Source organism: Herpailurus yagouaroundi, unplaced genomic scaffold (genome assembly GCF_014898765.1).
Source record: "Herpailurus yagouaroundi ecotype Mexico unplaced genomic scaffold, PumYag 211, whole genome shotgun sequence".
Taxonomy (NCBI): Eukaryota; Metazoa; Chordata; class Mammalia; order Carnivora; family Felidae; genus Herpailurus; species Herpailurus yagouaroundi.
Genome location: NW_024412442.1, coordinates 8051011 through 8070167, shown reverse-complemented (window position 1 = coordinate 8070167; position 19157 = coordinate 8051011). Strand labels below are relative to the sequence as shown.

Below are 19157 nucleotides of genomic sequence, written 5' to 3'. Positions count from 1 at the left end.
TAGCAATCAACACCTTGACATAATAATAAAAATTAAAATTAAAAAAAAAAAAAAGTTGAGAGAGAGCTTAAGATTTATTTTGCCTCTGTACATACAAAGCCAGCAGGTGCTCTAATCTAGGTTGCAATGATTATTGTATATGTCTGAGAACTTGAGAGATAATGACTAAGCTTGGGAAAAAGAGAGACTAAGGTAACAGTTTCCTGGTGTCCTGTCCTGGGAGATAAGAGAATCTTTATGGCTACTGGCAGGGTGTGGACTCAGCTGCAGTCTTTCTGGCACCAGAGGAAAAGGCATGTGGTAAAGAAGATAAAAAAAAAAAAAAAAAAAAAAGACAGTTTCTCTAACAACAACAACCAAAAAATGTAAAGAAATAAAAAGAAATGGGACAGATGACCTGTAGACCTAATGAGATAAGAGACAGATCAACCAATAAAAAGGCGAGGAGCTTATTTGGATCCTGATTCAAGCAAACTATTAAAAAATTTGACATTTTTGAGACAATTGGAAATTTGAAGAGACGCTGGATGTTTAACGATATTAAGGAATTTTTGGATGTGGTAATGGTATTGTTATGTTTAAAAAGAGACCTTGTCAGGGGCGCCTGGGTGGCTCAGTGCGTTAAGCATCTGACTTCGGCTCAGGTCATGGTCTCACAGTTGGGGAGTTCGAACTCCGTATCCTGCTCTCTGCTATCAGCACAGAGCCTGCTTCGAATTCTGTCTCCCTCTTTCTGCCCCTCCCCCGTGCTCTCTCTCTCTCTGTCTCTCAAAAATAAATAAACATTTAAAAAATTAAGAAATAAAAAGAGACCTTATCTTCCAGAAATACATCCTGAAATACTCATTGGTGAAATATATAATGTCTCAAATTTGCTTCAAACTACTGTGGGAACTAGGTAGTAACTAGTGAAATAAATCCTTGAAGGTCAGCTGGGATGACCTGGGATGAACGGAAGGTCGACCGTTCAGATTTAGGAATGAGAGATATTAGTAGAAATATATTTTATTTCTATAAACTATATACCTACTTGGGTTCAACAACTAAAACCAAAGTTGTCCGCGTTTGCTAAATGCGGACTAAAAGAAACAGAGTTCGCTTTAATGATCGTTCTTCTCTTGAGAAGGCAGAGTTGATGAAGCATCTGACTCCTTAACCAGCGACGCCACCATGAACATTAGTCACTAGGCACTGAGACGCTCGTGTCAGTTTATTGAAGGCCGCCAACAAAGTTCACTGAAATATTGAAATCAAGGCTTTTATGTGATCTTCTTTGGCCAATTTCTTGTTTCCACTTTAAAAATACAGGGGATCGGGGCGCCTGGGTGGCGCAGTCGGTTAAGCGTCCGACTTCAGCCAGGTCACGATCTCGCGGTCCGTGAGTTCGAGCCCCGCGTCAGGCTCTGGGCTGATGGCTCAGAGCCTGGAGCCTGTTTCCGATTCTGTGTCTCCCTCTCTCTCTGCCCCTCCCCCGTTCATGCTCTGTCTCTCTGTCCCAAAAATAAATAAATGTTGAAAAAAAAATTAAAAAAAAATACAGGGGATAAAATGAACAGAAAGCTTCGGGCTTTCTAGCAAAGGTTGAGGGACCTCACAGTGTAATGAAACATTAACAGCGTTTTGTGAATACCCACTATGTTCTATACACAACGTGGGTACCAGATAGTCTTGATCTCGTATGTATTTTTTGCCCATTAAGCCTGACCATAGCATGCTAGGCGTGACCCAAAAAGCTTCATTGTATAAAACACGAGGTCACAATATCACCGGGTTGGTAGAATTTCCCAGGTGAGACCGTGCTTACTGGAGATCTTGGACGTTTGGAGGAGACATTTTGTTGGGGGGGGGGTGGGTGGGTGGGCGTGCTTCTGGATCCCGTGTTTGCCAGGATGGTGGCAGTGACGTGAAAAATCTTGTGGTTGGTTGTTGCACGTTTTGTGGTCAAGGTCCAGGGATGTGGGATAGAAGAGCAGAAGGGATAGAGAACACATTTCGTCCCCAACTTCCAGAACCAGGGCTACCCGTTGGTCTCTTCCCTCTAGGAAGTGAGAGTGAGCTGCCTTTGATTGAGCTTATAGCTTGCTTTGCCATTTCATGGAGGTAAATACGCAAAACAGCACGTGATGTGCAGCAGAGAGGGAGAGAATGGGCTGCAGCGGTCGTAGGCCATAGAAGGCGATGCACACGGGTACTCGATCTCACGCACGCATGGGGGGCATCAGTGCTCCATCCCAGGACCGTCTCTTGGCAACACTCACCACTCGTGTCTCATGCTCTAGGTTGGGTCTAGCAGATGCATGGAATGGGAAGGCCGGAAGAGACGTTTCGCCTCTCCAGGAATCTGTTCTTTCAAGAGTTTCTGCACCCCGTGTTAAGCACAAAATTTTTTTTTAATTATTTTATTTGTTTATTTTTTCCTTTATTTATTTTGAGAGAGAGAGAGAGAGAGAGGAGGGGAGAGGCAGAGAGAGAGGGAGAGAGAGAACATCCCAAGCAGGCTCTGCACTGTCAGCGTAGAGCCTGATGCAGGGCTTGAACTAATGAACGGTGAGATCGTGACCTCAAGCTGAAATCAAGAGTCTGACGATTAACCGACTGAGCCACCCAGGTGCCCCTTAAAATTATTTTAAATCCAAAACAATAAACAGAAAGATTATTGATGCGAATATATTTCTAAAGTCAAAATTACGGGAAGAATCACCGTATCCCAAAGCATTATAGAGAACCATATGTGAGAGAAGAAATTAATTTTGGAAAAATAAACGGATAATTCTTTAAATCTAGAACTACTTATTATCTTCTCCCATCATAGAAATGATTTCGTTGTAAATTACTTGAGGGGCATCCATGGCCCAGATAAAGTCCAAGTGATTGTAAGGAGGAATCTTCCTGTGGTAAATGAGATTGGGGAGTTTGGAAAGCAGAAGGTCCACATCTTCAGGGTCTGCCAACAAGTCATTGCCACCATTCCACACCGCAATCGGGACGTGCATGTCCGTCAGGTTGTAGTAGGGGGGTGTGGGCTAAAATGCAAGACAGAAAGAATCTCAGTTTTGTAGGTAGCTGCACTTTAAATACTTATTCCTTGGCTAGGTTAATATATATTTACATATTTAATATATAATAATATATTTATATATTATTTAATGTATAATATACATGTGTGTGTATATGTGTATATATACACACACACACACATACATATATATATATATACATATATATATATGTGTAACATTAGCCGACCTAGATATTTTATTGAAGTATAATTGACTTAGAACATTATATTAATTTCAGGTGTACAACATAATGATTTAAAATATGCACATATCATGAAATGATTGCCACAATAAGTGTAGTTAATGTCCACCACCACACATAGTCGCCATTTATTTTTCTTGTGATGAGAACTTTCAAGATCTACTTTCTTGGCAACTTTCAAACACGCAATACGGTATTGTTCATTACCGTCACCATGCTGTACGTGACACCCTCAGGACTTACTTGTTGTATGAACTGGGAGTTTGTACCTTTTGACCACCGTCAGCCATTTTCCCAACCCTGTACCCCTCACCTCTGCCAATTACCAACTGTTCTCCGTATCTATGAACTCAGCTGCTGTTTTTGTTTTTAGATCCCACATGGAAGTGAGATTATACACTACGTATCCTCCCCTGACTTAGTTGACTTAGTATCAAGCCCTCAAGTTTCATCCATGTTTTGCAAATGGCATCACCTAGTTGTTTAAGAAGATTCTTAACAGTCATTGCTCAGAGACAGTCACCCTTATTCACAGCGCAAAGTAGATGCAATATGTTTTAGGTCAGTGCTTCTTAAACTCTAACAGGCCTGTAAATCACCTGTGGATGTTGTTAATATGAAGATTCTGATCTGGGGGAAGGGCCAGGATTCTGCATTCCTAGGTGATGCTGACACTGTTGGTCCTGGACCATGGCCTTGAATAGCAAGGCTTTAGATAACAATTCTTACAAATTAAAAATTTAGATTTCTACCCAAGCGAAAGGAAGTGGATTTGACTGGATTCTAACTGTAATTGACTGTTTCTACCCAGACCCTCTAAAATATGATCTTGAAATGTCTTGAGTCATTTATTTTGGTTCGTATTGATGTATCAGTAGGGTCAGTGGGTAGGTCAGTCAGTTCAGTGAAGGGGTTGTATTTGTTGAATACTTACCTGATTTTTCTAAATATTGGATCAAATTGTGATAAAAGCTATCATCAGCCCCATTTGCATTTCTAGAAAATCACCATTTGCACACACATTTTAAAAAGGTTAATAAAGCAGGACAAGGAAATAAGCAAACCATTACCAGTTTCACCACTATCAACAGAGAATTTTGTTGGTTTTTTCCGATCATGTTCTCAAGAATACTATCCAATACACTAAATTTTTCTATATTCTCACCTTACAGAATAGCCAACTTGCCATAGCAAAATAATGAATCATATAGAATTGTTCACAGTATTTTAACACTTTATTATAGTGAAGAAAAGAGTAGTATAGAGAATATCCGTAATAATAAACCTACTTTCCTTTATTCATGTTCCACTGTTCAAAGGGTTTATTAGATGCTGGCTTATGGCTCTTAAATTAGTGTCACTGCCTCAGTGGAAGACCATCCTGTGCTATTTCAGGCTTGGCTGGGGGGGGGGGGGGGGGGGGCGCACTTGGGACTTGGTGTTCTAGGTCCTCCCAGATGGCTGCCTGGGACTACTGGTAGGTACAGCCCAGTAGAAAGGTAGATGCAAAGCAAGTCTGTGTTGTGGGGCCTTGTGGAGGTGATGGTCAGGGAAAAGGCATCTCAACAATGCTTGATCTGATGGTGTTGTGAGAAAACCCTCTTTAAAGACATCGAAAATGGCACAAAAGCAGGAGGCATCTTCTCTACACATACGATATTGTGGTGAAGAGATAGAAATCCCTCCTAAACATTGAGTCATGGAAGCAGATGGAAATCAGGAGGCTCCCCACCAATACTTGGGTAGAAAATTTGGGGTGGGGTCAGGAGGAAGGGGAGAGGATTACCAAAACTGCAGGGTGGCTCTCCTGTTCAAATTTGGCCAGTGATGGTCTGAGGGTGCACCCTGCGCTGAGGGCTGGAAGACATTGTCTCATTCCACATCTGGGTGGAGAGATGAAGAAATTTCTATCTGAACGCCTATGGGCCCCAGATAGGATGGACTCCAAAGCTTGGCTTCTTTGTGCTGCAGTGAGTGCAAGGGGTGGCCAGTGCGCCTGCCTTTAGACAAAGCCCCTGCCTGCTGACAGGTATCTCAGCCTTGACCTGCCAACACGCCACCCTAACATCTTCCATCTGGAATGTGGTGGAATCACTTCTCTGGCTTTCGACAAAGGAAAGGGAGCTGTGTAAGACCAGAGATTTCAGCTTTATCTCGCAAGCCGTTCCAATTATTGGCTTGTCATATCAGAGAATTGCATTTCCGGAAGGAGGGAACTCTGTGCTGGGGTGTAGGATCCAGGGCAAGTCTGTGCAAGAGGGTGAAGGGTGATGCGTTCTAGAACGTTCCTCGCACGTGGTGGTGCGGTACCCTGAGTGCAGCCACTGGAGCAGGAGTTCACGGCGCGATGTCTGGTCTGATGACAGGATTCTAAGGAAATTATCATCTACTTTCTAATTTCCTTAAGGATGAGTCTGGGCACTAACACTCCTTTGGAAAGTGTATGCATGATTATTGTAATGTCATCTCAAACCTTTTATATCTTTGTCTTTCAAAATGTGAATAATTTTAACTTCAAGAAGCTTACCTGATGAAAGTGAATCATGTTCTGAACCGGACTTCCCCAGTCAAAAGCTTGGAATTTCCCAGACTTGACAGCCTAATGGAGAGAAATTAAGAATACAAAGAAATAAAAACTCTCCTCACTGTGTGAAAATCAAAGCTTTCTAGGAAGTTTACTTCCGATGTAAACAGTTATTGAAAAACATTCTTCTCCTTCCAAAAAACCAAGACTGTTCATCATCTAGGACAAGATATCTATGCAAATTTAAATGTAGCTTTGCTTGAAATATTTTTTTCTTGCATGCCACGTCCTAAAAATCATTCATTTCTTTGCTCCCAAAAGTGATTGTTTTCAGAGGATTTCCATTCACATGGATTGATAGCTATTATCAGCAACTAGCCACATGGCAGAAAAATACCCTTCCAGGAGCATTTGACAGACTATCTTAAGAGTGTGCTTTAGGGGGGCGTCTGGGTGGCTCAGTCAGTTAAGCATCTGACTTCGGCTCAGGTCATGATCTTGTGGCTTGTGGGTTTGACACCCATCAGGCTCTGTGCGGACAGATCAGAGCCTGGAGCCTGCTTTGGATTCTGTCTCTCCTTCTCTCTGCCCCTCCTTTGCCCATGCTCTGTCTCTCTGTCTCAAAAATAAAAATAAACACTAAAAAAAAAAAAAAAAAAAAGAATGTGCTTTGGGTAAAGTGCCAGGGGTTCAGGCACACAACAGAAGTTTTAATAGTATTTGAGAAATGATACCTGGGACCAGTGGAGGACGTTTTGAACCGACGTTCCTGCTGGATTATGTGACAGATACACATCCAAGCGACTCTAGAAAGCAAACACAGACACACAGACACCGATGTATATTTGGTTTCTTAAAAATAGCCTAAGACTGAAATTGTTCTGATCCAGGTCAGGTGTCTAAGGGCAGGGTTTACCCGAAAGATAGGAGCAACACGGCTGTATGCCAGTTTAGAGTTTGCAAGGGGCAATTGCAGGAGCCAGTTTGTTTGGTCAGTGGCTACTCCATGAGAAGACTTCCCAAGAAGTTTCGAGAAATGGCCAATGTCACATGGTTTGTATCAGGGTGGAGCCAGGGACTTTAATCTAGCTCTCTAACGTCTCAGCTCTTCATTCTTCCCTACCCGGTGCCGGAGTGCAGTAAATGTAACGTCCATACACAAGCCTCTTGCTCTACAGACTTATGTATGTATATATATCTAGACGTATGTGTGTATACGCCATATATGTGATAGTCAGTATACATATATGGTACATTTATAATCTCTATGCCATCCTGTTGTCTTATCAGTGTCCTTGGTCAGACCCCGGGCAACAAACTGAAATCCCCATCTCATCTTGCATAGATTAGTTCATAGTGGGTCTTAATTCCACTGTATCGAAGACCATGGATAGGATCAAACAAATTGACCATCTTCATAGGGGAATGAAATATCTCTTCACATAATTTCCATGCAGAGGACGAACTCTCTAATTGCCTCCTCATGTATCTATTTTATTATTATTTTTCTCATAAGGCTTTTACGGATGGAACCCAGTAATTTGGTCTGCCTTTTCTTGGTGTGGTAAAGGTAGACTACTCTGTTGAGCTCCACATACAAAATGGCAGACATTCCCAGAGCCGAAGAGAGTAACTCCCTTCCAAGGGAGAAGGATGAGACTTGTATTTACCATCAAAAATAGGAACTAAGGAAAGTTCCCTTTGTTTGTATATATTTTAAAATATCTACAGATTCTGACTAACATTGAGAAAAAGACCTGAATGTCCTTGATTTCCATGACGGAGGGCACATATCTGTCTTTTCACTGTTGTGTTCCCAGTAGCTACAACCCTTAGTAGTGCCTCCAATAAACGTTGTTTAGTGAGTAGGTACCTGTAGGTAGAATTATATCGTCTTATCAGTGCACTTGGTGTTTTTGGTTTTTTTTCAGGTGCTCAAGGGTATGTAACTAAACTGACAATTTTGAGTGAGGAGAATTGTCGATATATAATAGTATCACTAGCAAAACGTGCTATTGCTATGAGTGATGTGCTTTGAACTATGTTCTGTATGTCTTCCACATATTAGTTCATTTAATCTCCACAATGGTACATTTTGTGGGAAAGCAAACCAAGAAGATGAGTGTAAGTCAGCTCCAAAAACGGGATTTGAATTTAGCCTCTTAGCTTAACTCCATACTCTTAACTACTTTTGATTCTGCATTTTGCAGTCTTAAAACCCCAATCCGGGGTACATGGTTGGCTCAGTCAGTCAAGCGTTGGACTGTTGATTTCAGTCAGGTCATGATCTCACGGTTCATGAGTTCGAGCCCGCATTGGATTCTCTCTCTCCCTCTCTCTCTGCCCTTTCCCCACTCATGCTCGCTCTCTCTCTCTCTCTCTCTCTCTCTCTCCCTCTCAAAATAAATAAACTTTAAAACCCCTACCCAAGGCAAAGCAAGTGAAATAGAAGATAAAGAGTGTGGACGAGCGCTAACATAATTTCTCCGAAATGAGTTTTTTGTTGTTGTTGTTGTTAAAGTTTATTTATTGAGCCCCAACATGGGGCTCAATCCCACGAACTGTTGTACCATGACCTGAATGGAAATCAAGAGTCAGACGCTCAACCCCCTGAGCCACCCAGGTGCCCTAGCATTAAGAATATTTATAAAGAACATTTATTCAATGCCTAGACATTGTTTTCCTACAGAGAAGCCTGCCAAAGCATATGGCTCAATGCCTCCCCTTACAGATTTTAAATATGATGCCAATTATTTAGGTGGTCAAAAGTGAGTAGTGCTCACCACCTACTATTTTTTCTACCTACTGTTTACTTTAGGGGGCCCTTGGGTGACAGCAGGGAGCTGAAGGGAACAAAACTGGGAGCAACGGTGTGACTTCCCTTGGGCTGAGCTACATGGCCTGGACACAGTTCTGAAGCTATTCCTAGCTGTTTCAATGATCATTTCTTCAAAAAAAATTTTTTTGTGTAATGTTTATTTTTAAGAGAGCGAGAGAGACAGAGCGCAAGCAGGGGAGGGGCAGAGAGAGAGAAGGAGACACAGAATCCAAAGCAGGCTTCAGGTTCTGAGCTGTCAGCACAGAGCCCGACACGAGGCTCGAACCCACGGACCGTGAGATCATGACCTGAGCCAAAGTCGGACGCATAACCGACTGAGCCCCCCAGGCGCCCCTGAATGATCATTTCTAAGTGATGGTAGGACAAGTCATCAAAGTGTTGCTCAAAATCTTCAGAATAGAAATGTCAATGCAAAAAAAAAAAAAAAAAAAAAAAAAAAAGAAATGTCAATGCATACAAACCATATTCAAGTTACTAGTGTCAAATCCACAAATGATAAATAAGGTGTTGCTACAGAGGAGGTCCACCATCTCGCGGGAGCACACTTCAGTGGCAAGAAATTGATCAAAAAAGTGGTGTGGGTAGAATATTTTGTTCCCGAATACAATCTGAAAAACAAAAGCATCGTTAGAAGTTTCCAAAAATTAAGCTGCAGAAAAGATGCATTAATTTGTCTTGTTTCCTGGTATAGGTGTGACTAGGCTGATGGGATTTTCATCTTATGTTGTTTTAGGAATCTTGAAAACTTTTTCTTACTTTATTCCCACAACATAGTTGTGGAGGGGATAGGGCCGATGCTCCATACTGAGTATTTATGGTTCCACTGAGAAATGTACTGGCTGCTGAGAATTATAAGACACGAAGAATTATAGTCTAGTTGGGCTACTAAGAGTCATGAAATAAGATCATAAAACAATGTGGCAGAATGTCATAATTAAGCGCCGAGATACGTGATTTCAGCAATAAAACATGAAAAGATCAGGAGCGGAAATGGTGACTCAGCCATATTTTCAGCAAAGCCTTTGGAAAGACAACGAAGCCAGGACTGCATGGGTTGAAAGACAATTGAAAGATTTGCTTCAGGGGCGCCTGGGTGGCGCAGTCGGTTAAGCGTCCGACTTCAGCCAGGTCACGATCTCGCGGTCCGGGAGTTCGAGCCCCGCGTCAGGCTCTGGGCTGATGGCTCAGAGCCTGGAGCCTGTTTCCGATTCTGTGTTTCCCTCTCTCTCTGCCCCTCCCCCGTTCATGCTCTGTCTCTCTCTGTCCCAAAAATAAATAAACGTTGAAAAAAAAAATTAAAAAAAAAAAAAAGAAAGATTTGCTTCAAGTCTTCTTGAGGAAAGAAGAAGGCTGCATGAGGAAACGGGAGGCTAATAAAGAGTCTGGGGCTTGTGCTAAGTAGAACCGGATTATAGCTAGAATCCTGACCCAAGCCTCAAGCCCCTGACTTAAGGTCTAGTGCTTTTTATTATTATTTTAAAACCATCTGTCCACATCGCCTATCAGAGCCTCAGAGCACAAGGAGGTAATAAATGTCTGCATCAACACAGCCAGTAATTATACTCAAGGTCATTACGATTTTTCACATTCTGAATAGAAACTTTACAAATGTAGTTTGGAGGTAAAGTCTCTTAGGCTTGTGACACACACACACACATGTTCGTTCGGAGTGAAAAGAAATGAATAGTACAAAACTGCAGGAGGAAACAGCATCATGACTTTTTACAGCCTGATGTAAAACTGTTCTAAAGGATGTTGTGTCTGCGTATGTGAGCGTTGGTTTCTGCAGGGGGAGGAAGGGATTAAAGTGTAGGAAGAACAAAGATTACGAATTCCTTCCCCTGTAGGTGCCTATACAAGGCACTTCCGGTTTATTGTGACCCATGCTCCAGTCCTCTGGAACCCCATTAAAGGAGGAAACTCTTAGGAAAAGCGTTGGAAAGCCAAGGGCATTTGATGAAGGGCCTCAAGGTCCTGGCCTCGCCAAGCGTTGCCTTCCTCCGCTCTTCTTCCTTTTCCCTCCCCTTCCCTTTGTTTTCTACCCTTCCTCTTCCTGGTTTTCTCTGCGATGGGTAGTTTACGCTTCTTCTTTTGACTGTGTGGTTTTGTTCTTATTTACCCTCCCCGCCCTGGTGTGCAATCGCGGCTTTCACACGGGTTGAAGGAAACCGAACGTCTGTGAGGGAGCACCCACACTCCCGGAGTTGCTAACCCTCGGAAAGTAATGGAACACGCGGAAACAAACGGCGATCTCAGCGGCTCAACGGGGACTCAACTGCGGTCGGTGCTAGCCGAGAAATACTACACACGCCCGCACAAGGAATAAACCACGCCTGCGCACAAGGAATAAAACGCGCATGCGTCCCTCCCCATTCCTGGGTGAAAACGTGATTGGAAACCACCCCAGCTGATTTTGTTCTGTCTGCATCACTCTGAAACCCAGGGGCGATTTGTTATCTTAGATTCAGTTAAAGAGAATCACATACCTTGAAGAGGAATGACGGAAGAAGCATGAGCTTGTTTAACAGGGTCTTGGTGTACTTGACAGTGGCCACAGGAGCCAGCGCATAAAAAGTTTTTATTTTTTTAGCCAACTTGGGATTGGTAGAGAAGGCAATAAAACCTGAAATAGAACAAGGAATTAATTGGCGAAGAAGGTCCACGCGTGTGTGCGCGCGTGTGTTACAAGCGTGACATTATTTTGGATTTACTCCAGGTGCCATTTACTAAGAGCGACAACCTGAGACACTGACCATCTCTGCTTGCTCAGAGCGATCAGATTTTCATAGATTTGTTTTCTTCTCATAGACTGTCTGGGAACATGAGGCTAGAACTTTTCAAAGGTCATAATAAATTCTTTTATCTGACTTTCGAAAATAGGCTAACTTTAGGTTAATCAAATGGTGACAAAAGCAATGTATACAACGTATGGATTTTGAGGAGTTCAAATTTATGTCATCTCAGGGAGATCATTAGCATTGCAGATGAGTAGGGTATGTAAGTGGGAAGATTAAAAGCACAGGTTTGAAATCTGACCAAACAGGATTTGAATCCCAGTTCTGTGGTTTACTGGCTTTGTGACCTTGGAGGAGTCACCTAAAACTAAGAGCCCCAGTTTTCTCATCTGAAATATGGGGATAATAATGAGTGCTTCATTAGGTTTTTTAGGAACCAAGTGAGGTGAATTATAGAAGGTATTTACCAGGACACGAGGCATATCGTAAATGCTGGACAAGTGAGTAGCCAAGATAATTCAAACGTCTACACATGGTAAATATACTCAGCTCCTGTCTGTAATTAACTGATTTTATGAACAGTAGCATATTGGTAGACTAGGATGTGACCAAATAGTTATTGAGCTAAATTCTATACAGTCAAACTACATAGGATAACCTCTCCCCACAGTTAATAATGGGGTTTTTTTAGACACAAGAATAGCCTGAAAAAAAAAGAAGTTTCAAATGTAGACACTTAACGTCACCTATGTAATATACAGCCTAATTTTACTTGAGGAAGAATGGTCTTTCAAGAAGACTACATTTATTACGGGATTCTTTACTTGATTGCCTAACTCTGCAGATTACAACCAGCATATCACCCAGAGAAAGCGAGAATCACACGTGAAGAACCCGCGTGGGTATCAGTAGGTCCCCACACTGTCAAGACAGGTGACTTCTCAGAATACACTTGCTGGCTCAGAATGAGCAATCCTGTTTTACGCGCAATTCTAACAAGGGTGCTTATCTAACTTCCCAGTCCACAGAAGATTAGAAACACCTTCCAGCAGAATAGGAGTGGGGTGACAGCAATGATAAGATATCTATTCGTAAGAAAGAAGAATGATCCCATTTAATTCAGTTGACTCCAAAGAGTGGTCATTGGGAGTTATTTAGTGTCAGTCCTATCTCAACAAATCCTAAGGACACTGTTGCAGTGTATCTCAAGGCAATAATTTTAGGACCCAAGATCACCGAGAAAAGGTTAAACTCTGTTCGGTGTGTACTATTTAAAAAAGCAGCAGTGTAGGGGCGCCTGGGTGGCTCAGCTGGTTGAGCATCTGACTTCAGCTCAGGCCATGATCTCATGGTTCGTGAGTTCGAGCCCCTCATTGGGCTTTTTGCTGTCAGTGCAGCACCTGCTTTGCATCCTCTGTCCTTCTCTCTCTCTGCCCCTCCCCACTCATTCCCCCCCCCCAAAAGAAATAAAACATTAAAAAAAAAGGCAGAAGTGTGTCATGAGTCAAAGGCAGATTTCCCTCCAAATGATGGGATTTTTGTGTGGTTTTGGAGACTAAAGGGGTGAAGTTTTGGTAATCTAGAGCACCTGCCACTCTTTGACAGAGGAGTGTGAGTCGATTATGGGCCATGTGGGTCTGATGCTGTGCTGCCCTGCCTGGATTCCTTACACGTCTGAGGCATTTATTCAACCCCAGTGGCTCCTCTCTCATTTTGCTTTTGCTCAAGACAATCCAGGGTTCTCAAGGAATTCAACAGAATCTCTTCCCAGGGCAGCCTGCATTGAATGGCTGGCCGACAGGTGGCTAAAAAGGCCCAGCCACCTAGTCTCGCTCAAAGACTCTGAAAAGCCATCCCGGACAGAGTGCGCTGAGGACTTTTTGGGGACTGCATCACGTCCCAGCTTCTTCCCCTGCTACGCCCGCCTTTCTGGCCTTCGCTCAAGCAGTGTTTATGTACACATCCCGAATACGAATCCTCATCTCCTTGGAAACATGATGTGTGTCGCAATGACAAAGGACACCCGGAAGCTCTTCTTCAGACCTCTTTCTCCGTCTCAAGTTCTCTAGGGGAGATCCGCGCTGTAGGAGAGCAAGCGGTCGAAAGAGGATTCCCATCAGCGCCCACCGCCAACTTCATCGACTTCCTCGCATCTGTGTCTAGACACGGACATTCCAATCGCTTCGAATCATGGCATGGGCTCAGGCCATCAGCCGAGAGTGGGGACTAGCGTGAAAACACACTGTTATTGCGCCCCCTTTCGCTTCCACCCTTTCCCTTCCCTGTCTGGCTTTTTCTCATGCGCTCTTGAACCCACTAGATGCTCACATCCCAGCCACTCCTCTGAGGTTGCTCTTAGGAAGGTCACCTCTCCTGCTGCCAAGTGCAATGGTCCCTTCTCAGACTTCATTTCACCTGACTCCTCAACAGCCTCTTCCATGGTTGACCACCTTCTCCTTAAAACACATTCTCCTCTTGGGGGCGCCTGGGTGGCGCAGTCGGTTAAGCGTCCGACTTCAGCCAGGTCACGATCTCGCGGTCCGTGAGTTCGAGCCCCGCGTCAGGCTCTGGGCTGATGGCTCGGAGCCTGGAGCCTGTTTCCGATTCTGTGTCTCCCTCTCTCTCTGCCCCTCCCCCGTTCATGCTCTGTCTCTCTCTGTCCCAAAAATAAATAAACGTTGAAAAAAAAATTAAAAAAAACCAACACATTCTCCTCTTGACTTCCAGAACACCAGGAACTCCTGGCTTCCCTCCGCACTATTGTCACCATCACTTCCCAGGATCATTGTCTGGTTCTCTCTCGTCTTCCAGGTTAAGAGTGGCCCAGGCCCTAGTCGGGGGACACCTCCTCTTTCCTGTCTGACCTCACTCCTTTGCATCCTGTCTCATGTACATTTTGTGTTTTCAGTCCAGTCCTCTCCCCTGTACCCCAGGTTTGTATCATTACTCGACTGCTTGGCCCTGCACTGAAATCTCCGACAGGTATCTAAGAGTCAGCAGCTAGAGAATGCAGCCCCTGTTCCCTGGTGCCATATCAGCCCTTCTCACGGCCTTTGCCATCAGGGTTTGGGTGTCTCCATGACTCCAGGTGCTCAGGTCACAAATCCCGGTGTCATTCTTGACTCCTCTCTTTCTCTCACACCCCATATCCTCTGTGGAGGCAAGTCCTGTACGTTGCCCCTCCAGAAAATACCTGGAAACTAACCGTGCACCACAGCTCCCTACCCTCAGCCAGGTCACTGTCAAGTCTCAGGCGGGTGGGTTACTCTAAGGGTCCTCTAGCTGGGTTCCCCAACCCAGTTCTCCATCAGTAGCTGGAGGGATCCTGTTCACAGGACCCTGTACCTTCCCATCCTGTTGAGGATCCTGAGGTCAGATGCTAGAACTCCTCTCTTCAAAACTCTGTGGTTTCCCTGTTCACTCAGAGTAAAAGCTGAAATCCGTGCAACAGTCAAAAAGCCCTGGGGCGCCTGGGTGGCTCAGTCAGTTAGGAGTCCAACTTCTGCTCAGGTCATGATCTCACAGGGCGTGAGTTCGAGCCCCGCGTCAGGCTCTGTTCTGAAAGCTCGGAGCCTGGAGCCTGCTTCGGATCCTGTGTCTCCCTCTCTCTGCCCCTTCCCCACTTCAAAAATAAATAAACATTAAAAAGCCCTGAACAGCCTGCCCTCCTCAAACCACATCCCACCCCTCCGTCTCGTCTCTCGCTGTCTCTCTATCTGGTTCAGCTACACAATGCATTGCCTCGTGGCCGTTCCTTGAACACGCTGCAGCCTCAGAGCCTTAAAGGCCCTTGTCCTCCTTTCCTCCCGGAACGTCAGTCTTTCAGGTATACACACGGCTCAGACCCTGACCTCCTTCGTGCCTTTACTCTGAGAGTGCTGGTGGTTTTCTCCAAACTCGCTGAATCCCCTCTAATGCTCCCTGAGAGGTTTTCCCGATTTATTTGTTTCCCGTGACATTACTATTACCTACCTACTCTCTTAAAAAGAATTTTTTTTAAGTTTATTTATTTTCAGAGAGAGCATGAGCAGGGGAGGGGCAAAGAGAGAGGGAGAGAGAGAGAATCCCAAGCAGGCTCCGTGCTGTCATCGCGGAGCCCGTCGTGGGGGCTCAGACTCACAAACCGGGAGATCACGCCCTGAGCGGAAGTCAAGAGTCTGACGCTGAACCTACTGAGCCACTCAGGCACTCCTATTTTACTTTTTGATCTTTGTCACCTTCTCTGCCTCCCCACTAGAGTATATGCAGTACAAAGACGGAAATTTTAATGTACTTCATTTATTGCTGTATTCTTAGGACACGTGGCTGGTGCTCCATAAATGCGGTTGAATGGATGGAGTAAGGTCAATCCAGAGGCCGTGCGAAGCCATGTCTCTGAGCGTGGGCTTGGCCGTCAGATGGCCCGAGCTAGTATCTGAGTCACCCTGTGTGCTGCACCTGTGTTACGTGCGCACAAATGATTGACCCTCCTGTTTTGCTTCCCCATATATACGATAGGAATAATAATTGTCCCCATGTCACTGGGTCGTTGCGGCCATTACATCATAGAATGAATGGAAAACGATCAGCAAATGGCCAATATGCCTGCCCGACCGCTGGAAGGAGGTCTAGAGGAACCCTTTTACCTACCAATCGTGGTGCCCTGGGAATGGCCGACGTAGCGGAGCTGATCCTGTCCAGTTTTCTTTAAAATGAAGTCAATTGTGGCTGGAAGGTCGTATTTAGCCATTTCATCAAAGCTGCAAGGAAAAAAAATAAAAATAAAACGACATGCATTTCCTTGCTATGATTTCTAAGAGTCGAGCATATTTGTAGCTAAGCCTCTCTTAGAGAAACAGAAAACCAGGTTCTCTAAGCATTGCTGCTGATCGACCATTAGCTAATGCTGATAGACCATTAGCATTAGGTGCTTTGGAGGGGCAGCTTCTTATAAACAGATGACATCATTTCTGAGGCACAGCGTTACAGCTGCAGTTTAATCCAAACAAGGTAGCATCTGCAGATGGGGATTATTCCTATACCTAAAAATGGAAGTCAGATTTAATAATCCTTTGTATGCAGTGTTCCAGTGCCTGATCAGGTGAATCGTATCTTCCTCTATTTTACTCTCCACGGATGAGCCAGAGTGAGCTTCTGAAAATGCAGATGGGGAGGGGCGCCTGGGTGGCTCAGTTGGTTAAGCGTCCGACTTCGGCTCAGGTCACGATCTCACGGTCCGTGAGTTCGAGCCCCGTGTCAGGCTCTATGCTGACCGCTCAGAGCCTGGAGCCTGTTTCAGATTCTGTGTCTCCCTCTCTCTCTGCCCCTCCCCCGTTCATGCTCTGTCTCTCTCTGTCCCAAAAATAAACGTTAAAATTAAAAAAATAAAATAAAAAAGAAAAGGAAATGCAAACGGAGATTATGCCACTCTGTTGTTGGAGACTTTCTGGTGGCTTCTCATTGCACTCAGACGAGTTCCCAGGCCCTCAGCGTGACCCTTGTAGCTGGCCTGACCCGGCCCTCTTCAGCATCTGTCATCTCCCGTCCTGTCTCTCTTCCTCATCACTCAGCAGTCACGGGCTTCCTCTCAGGCCCTGGAACCCTCAGAGCACTTCTGTGCCTCAGCATCATCACAGAAATCTCTGCTCTTTCCCCTTTTATCGGCAATTTCCAGGGACGAGGCCCTAGAGGGCCGGAGATCAGAAACCTGTGCAAATCTTCCCACAGTGTCCCCGATCTTTACTCTCTCCCTCCCCCGCCTCAGCCTTGAATCTCCCAGGTTCTTGAATCTCCCACTGAGTTTTAACATCCTCCCGAATCTCTGCGGATGCTCCTTTGGGAATCTGATGAGGGCAGTGAATGTTCTTGTTTCAGGTTGCTTTGCTCAGTCCATTCGGAAAAGCATATTCAGGGAATCTGCGAATAATGGTGCTGAGATCTGTAGAAAGTGTGGGGGGAAAGCTACCCTTGCAGGGAGGTGTATGGAAGAAACCAAAAAGGTATTAGGATACGAATGACTTGCTTTTATCCCACTTGGAGGATAACAGGCTAAAATAGGACTGGGTTGGGGGCGCCTGGGTGGCTCAGTCGGCTCAGGGTCCGACTTTGGCTCGGGTCGTGATCTCGAGGTTCGTGGGTTCAAGACCCATGTCAGACTCTGTGCTGACGGCTCGGAGCCTGGAGCCTGCTTCGGACTCTGTGTCTCCCTCTCCCTCTCTGCCCCTCCCCTACTCATGCTCTGTCTCTCTCTCCCTCCCTCTGTCTCTCAAAAAATAAACAAACACTTAAAAACTTAAAAAACAATAGGACTGGGTTGGAATACACACGCACGCGACCACCCGTGCTTTCTAAACTCAGTATTTATTTTTAATTGCCCCTTTTCTTTACCTGAAAGCCCAGAATTCAACTGAGTCTGGCGAGTAGTATAGGTTTCTCCTGGCCCAGGTGTTCCCCCGGCTGTTCCCCAGCCACACGTCATAACCAGCATCGGCCAGAAGGAAGGCCAGGCTGTTGTTGGGAAGGTTGGAAATCCAGTTTGTGGCTGACGCGAGCAAACCGTGCTGCAAAAACACAACAGGTCTCCGGCCTGAGGGAGAAAAGTGTATTCAAGCTTTATAAACTCATCCCTTATTCTCAGGTGAACACGAAGACAGAACTAGGCTTTCGTAGGACAAGAATGCAATACGTTTGCTTGACTAAGTTGACCATTTGAATATATTATCTTAATCACGGTGACAGTTACTCAAGTGACAAGCCACATCGAATTGTGCACTTTAAATATGTGCCGTTTATTGGATGCCAATTCTATCTCAAAAGCCATTGAAAAACTTATGTTCTGAGGAAATTCAGCATGTTGTTAATTTAAGTGGATTGTGAGTGGTAAAGTGATAGGTGATCTTGCTGAATTTTACTCTTTTTTTTGTGCTTCACCGTTTTCTTGCAATGAGAAAAAAGATAGATTTTTGGCAGCAGTAGCCAAAAAGTTGACCTTTATCTGTTCAGGAAATGAGCCTCAAACCATCTCGCCCATTCTGGCTAACTTTTCTTGATCTCCGGGACTCAGCTTAATTATTGTTTCCAGAGCAAGTTTTTCTTGACTTCTGCTAGCCCAGTTAGGCACCTTTGCCAGAAAGTCTAGTTTAATATTCTCTGTACATGTCTAGCACGTGTCACATATTATTGCAACCATCTGTCCATGTCTCTATCTCATTGACTTGATGGTGATCTCTTTGAAGACCGGAGGGAAAGTTTCATCACTGTTACATTTCCAGAACAAGCAAGACCCATTAAGTTCTTAGGAGGAAATGAAAGGAGGAAGGAGGGGAGGAAAGAATGAAAGGAAGAAAAGTGTGAGGGAAAGAAGGGAGAAAAAGGGAGGGAGGCAGGGTTATACCTTTATTCTCTGAATTTTTCCTGCCATAAGGGATTCTGTTGATCCCAAGGACGTAGCCATCCTCAGTCACAACTTCATACTCTTCATTTGGGTATCCCCAGAAGGAGATCATCTGACTCTGGGGAGGAAAAACACAGCTTTAAGTTTTAGTTGACTTTTTAAACGCATCTGGTAAGCAGATATGGTTAGTTACTCTTGATCGGTCATGTCAAGGCTTCACCTCACCGTGATTCTAAGTCACGGTGGTAGCTCCTCGTTCTATAGGTTCCCTACCCCCCGCCCCCCAGTGACTTACAATATTCATAGTCACTTCAGGGTTTGTCGGGTGTAATTTTCCCAAGAAACCATGTGTGGTTCCAAGCGCAGATATCAAACTGGCCACTGTTAATAGCAACAGCATTTTGGTCTTGCCTGAAACAGAAGAAT

At 44.5% G+C, this 19157-nt stretch overlaps 1 protein-coding gene across 2 annotated transcripts; it reads right to left on the bottom strand.

Annotated features, from left to right (window-relative positions):
- Positions 1–2769: 2769 nt before the first annotated feature.
- On the bottom strand, positions 2770–19149 carry LIPF (lipase F, gastric type). Of its 2 annotated transcripts, none has more exons than XM_040454184.1 (9): positions 19027–19149; positions 18732–18849; positions 17726–17924; positions 15989–16098; positions 11111–11247; positions 9086–9232; positions 6520–6591; positions 5789–5860; positions 2770–3023 (listed from the first exon to the last, which is right to left on the bottom strand). In XM_040454184.1, exons 1-9 carry the CDS (start codon positions 19129–19131, stop codon positions 2787–2789), a joined length of 1197 nt encoding a protein of 398 aa, XP_040310118.1. In that variant the 5' UTR covers positions 19132–19149; the 3' UTR covers positions 2770–2786. The 2 variants fall into 2 exon arrangements, with proteins under 2 accessions (XP_040310118.1, XP_040310119.1); XM_040454185.1 differs by having other exon boundaries at positions 17726–17828; positions 18735–18849.
- Between the last annotated feature and the right edge of the window lie 8 nt (positions 19150–19157).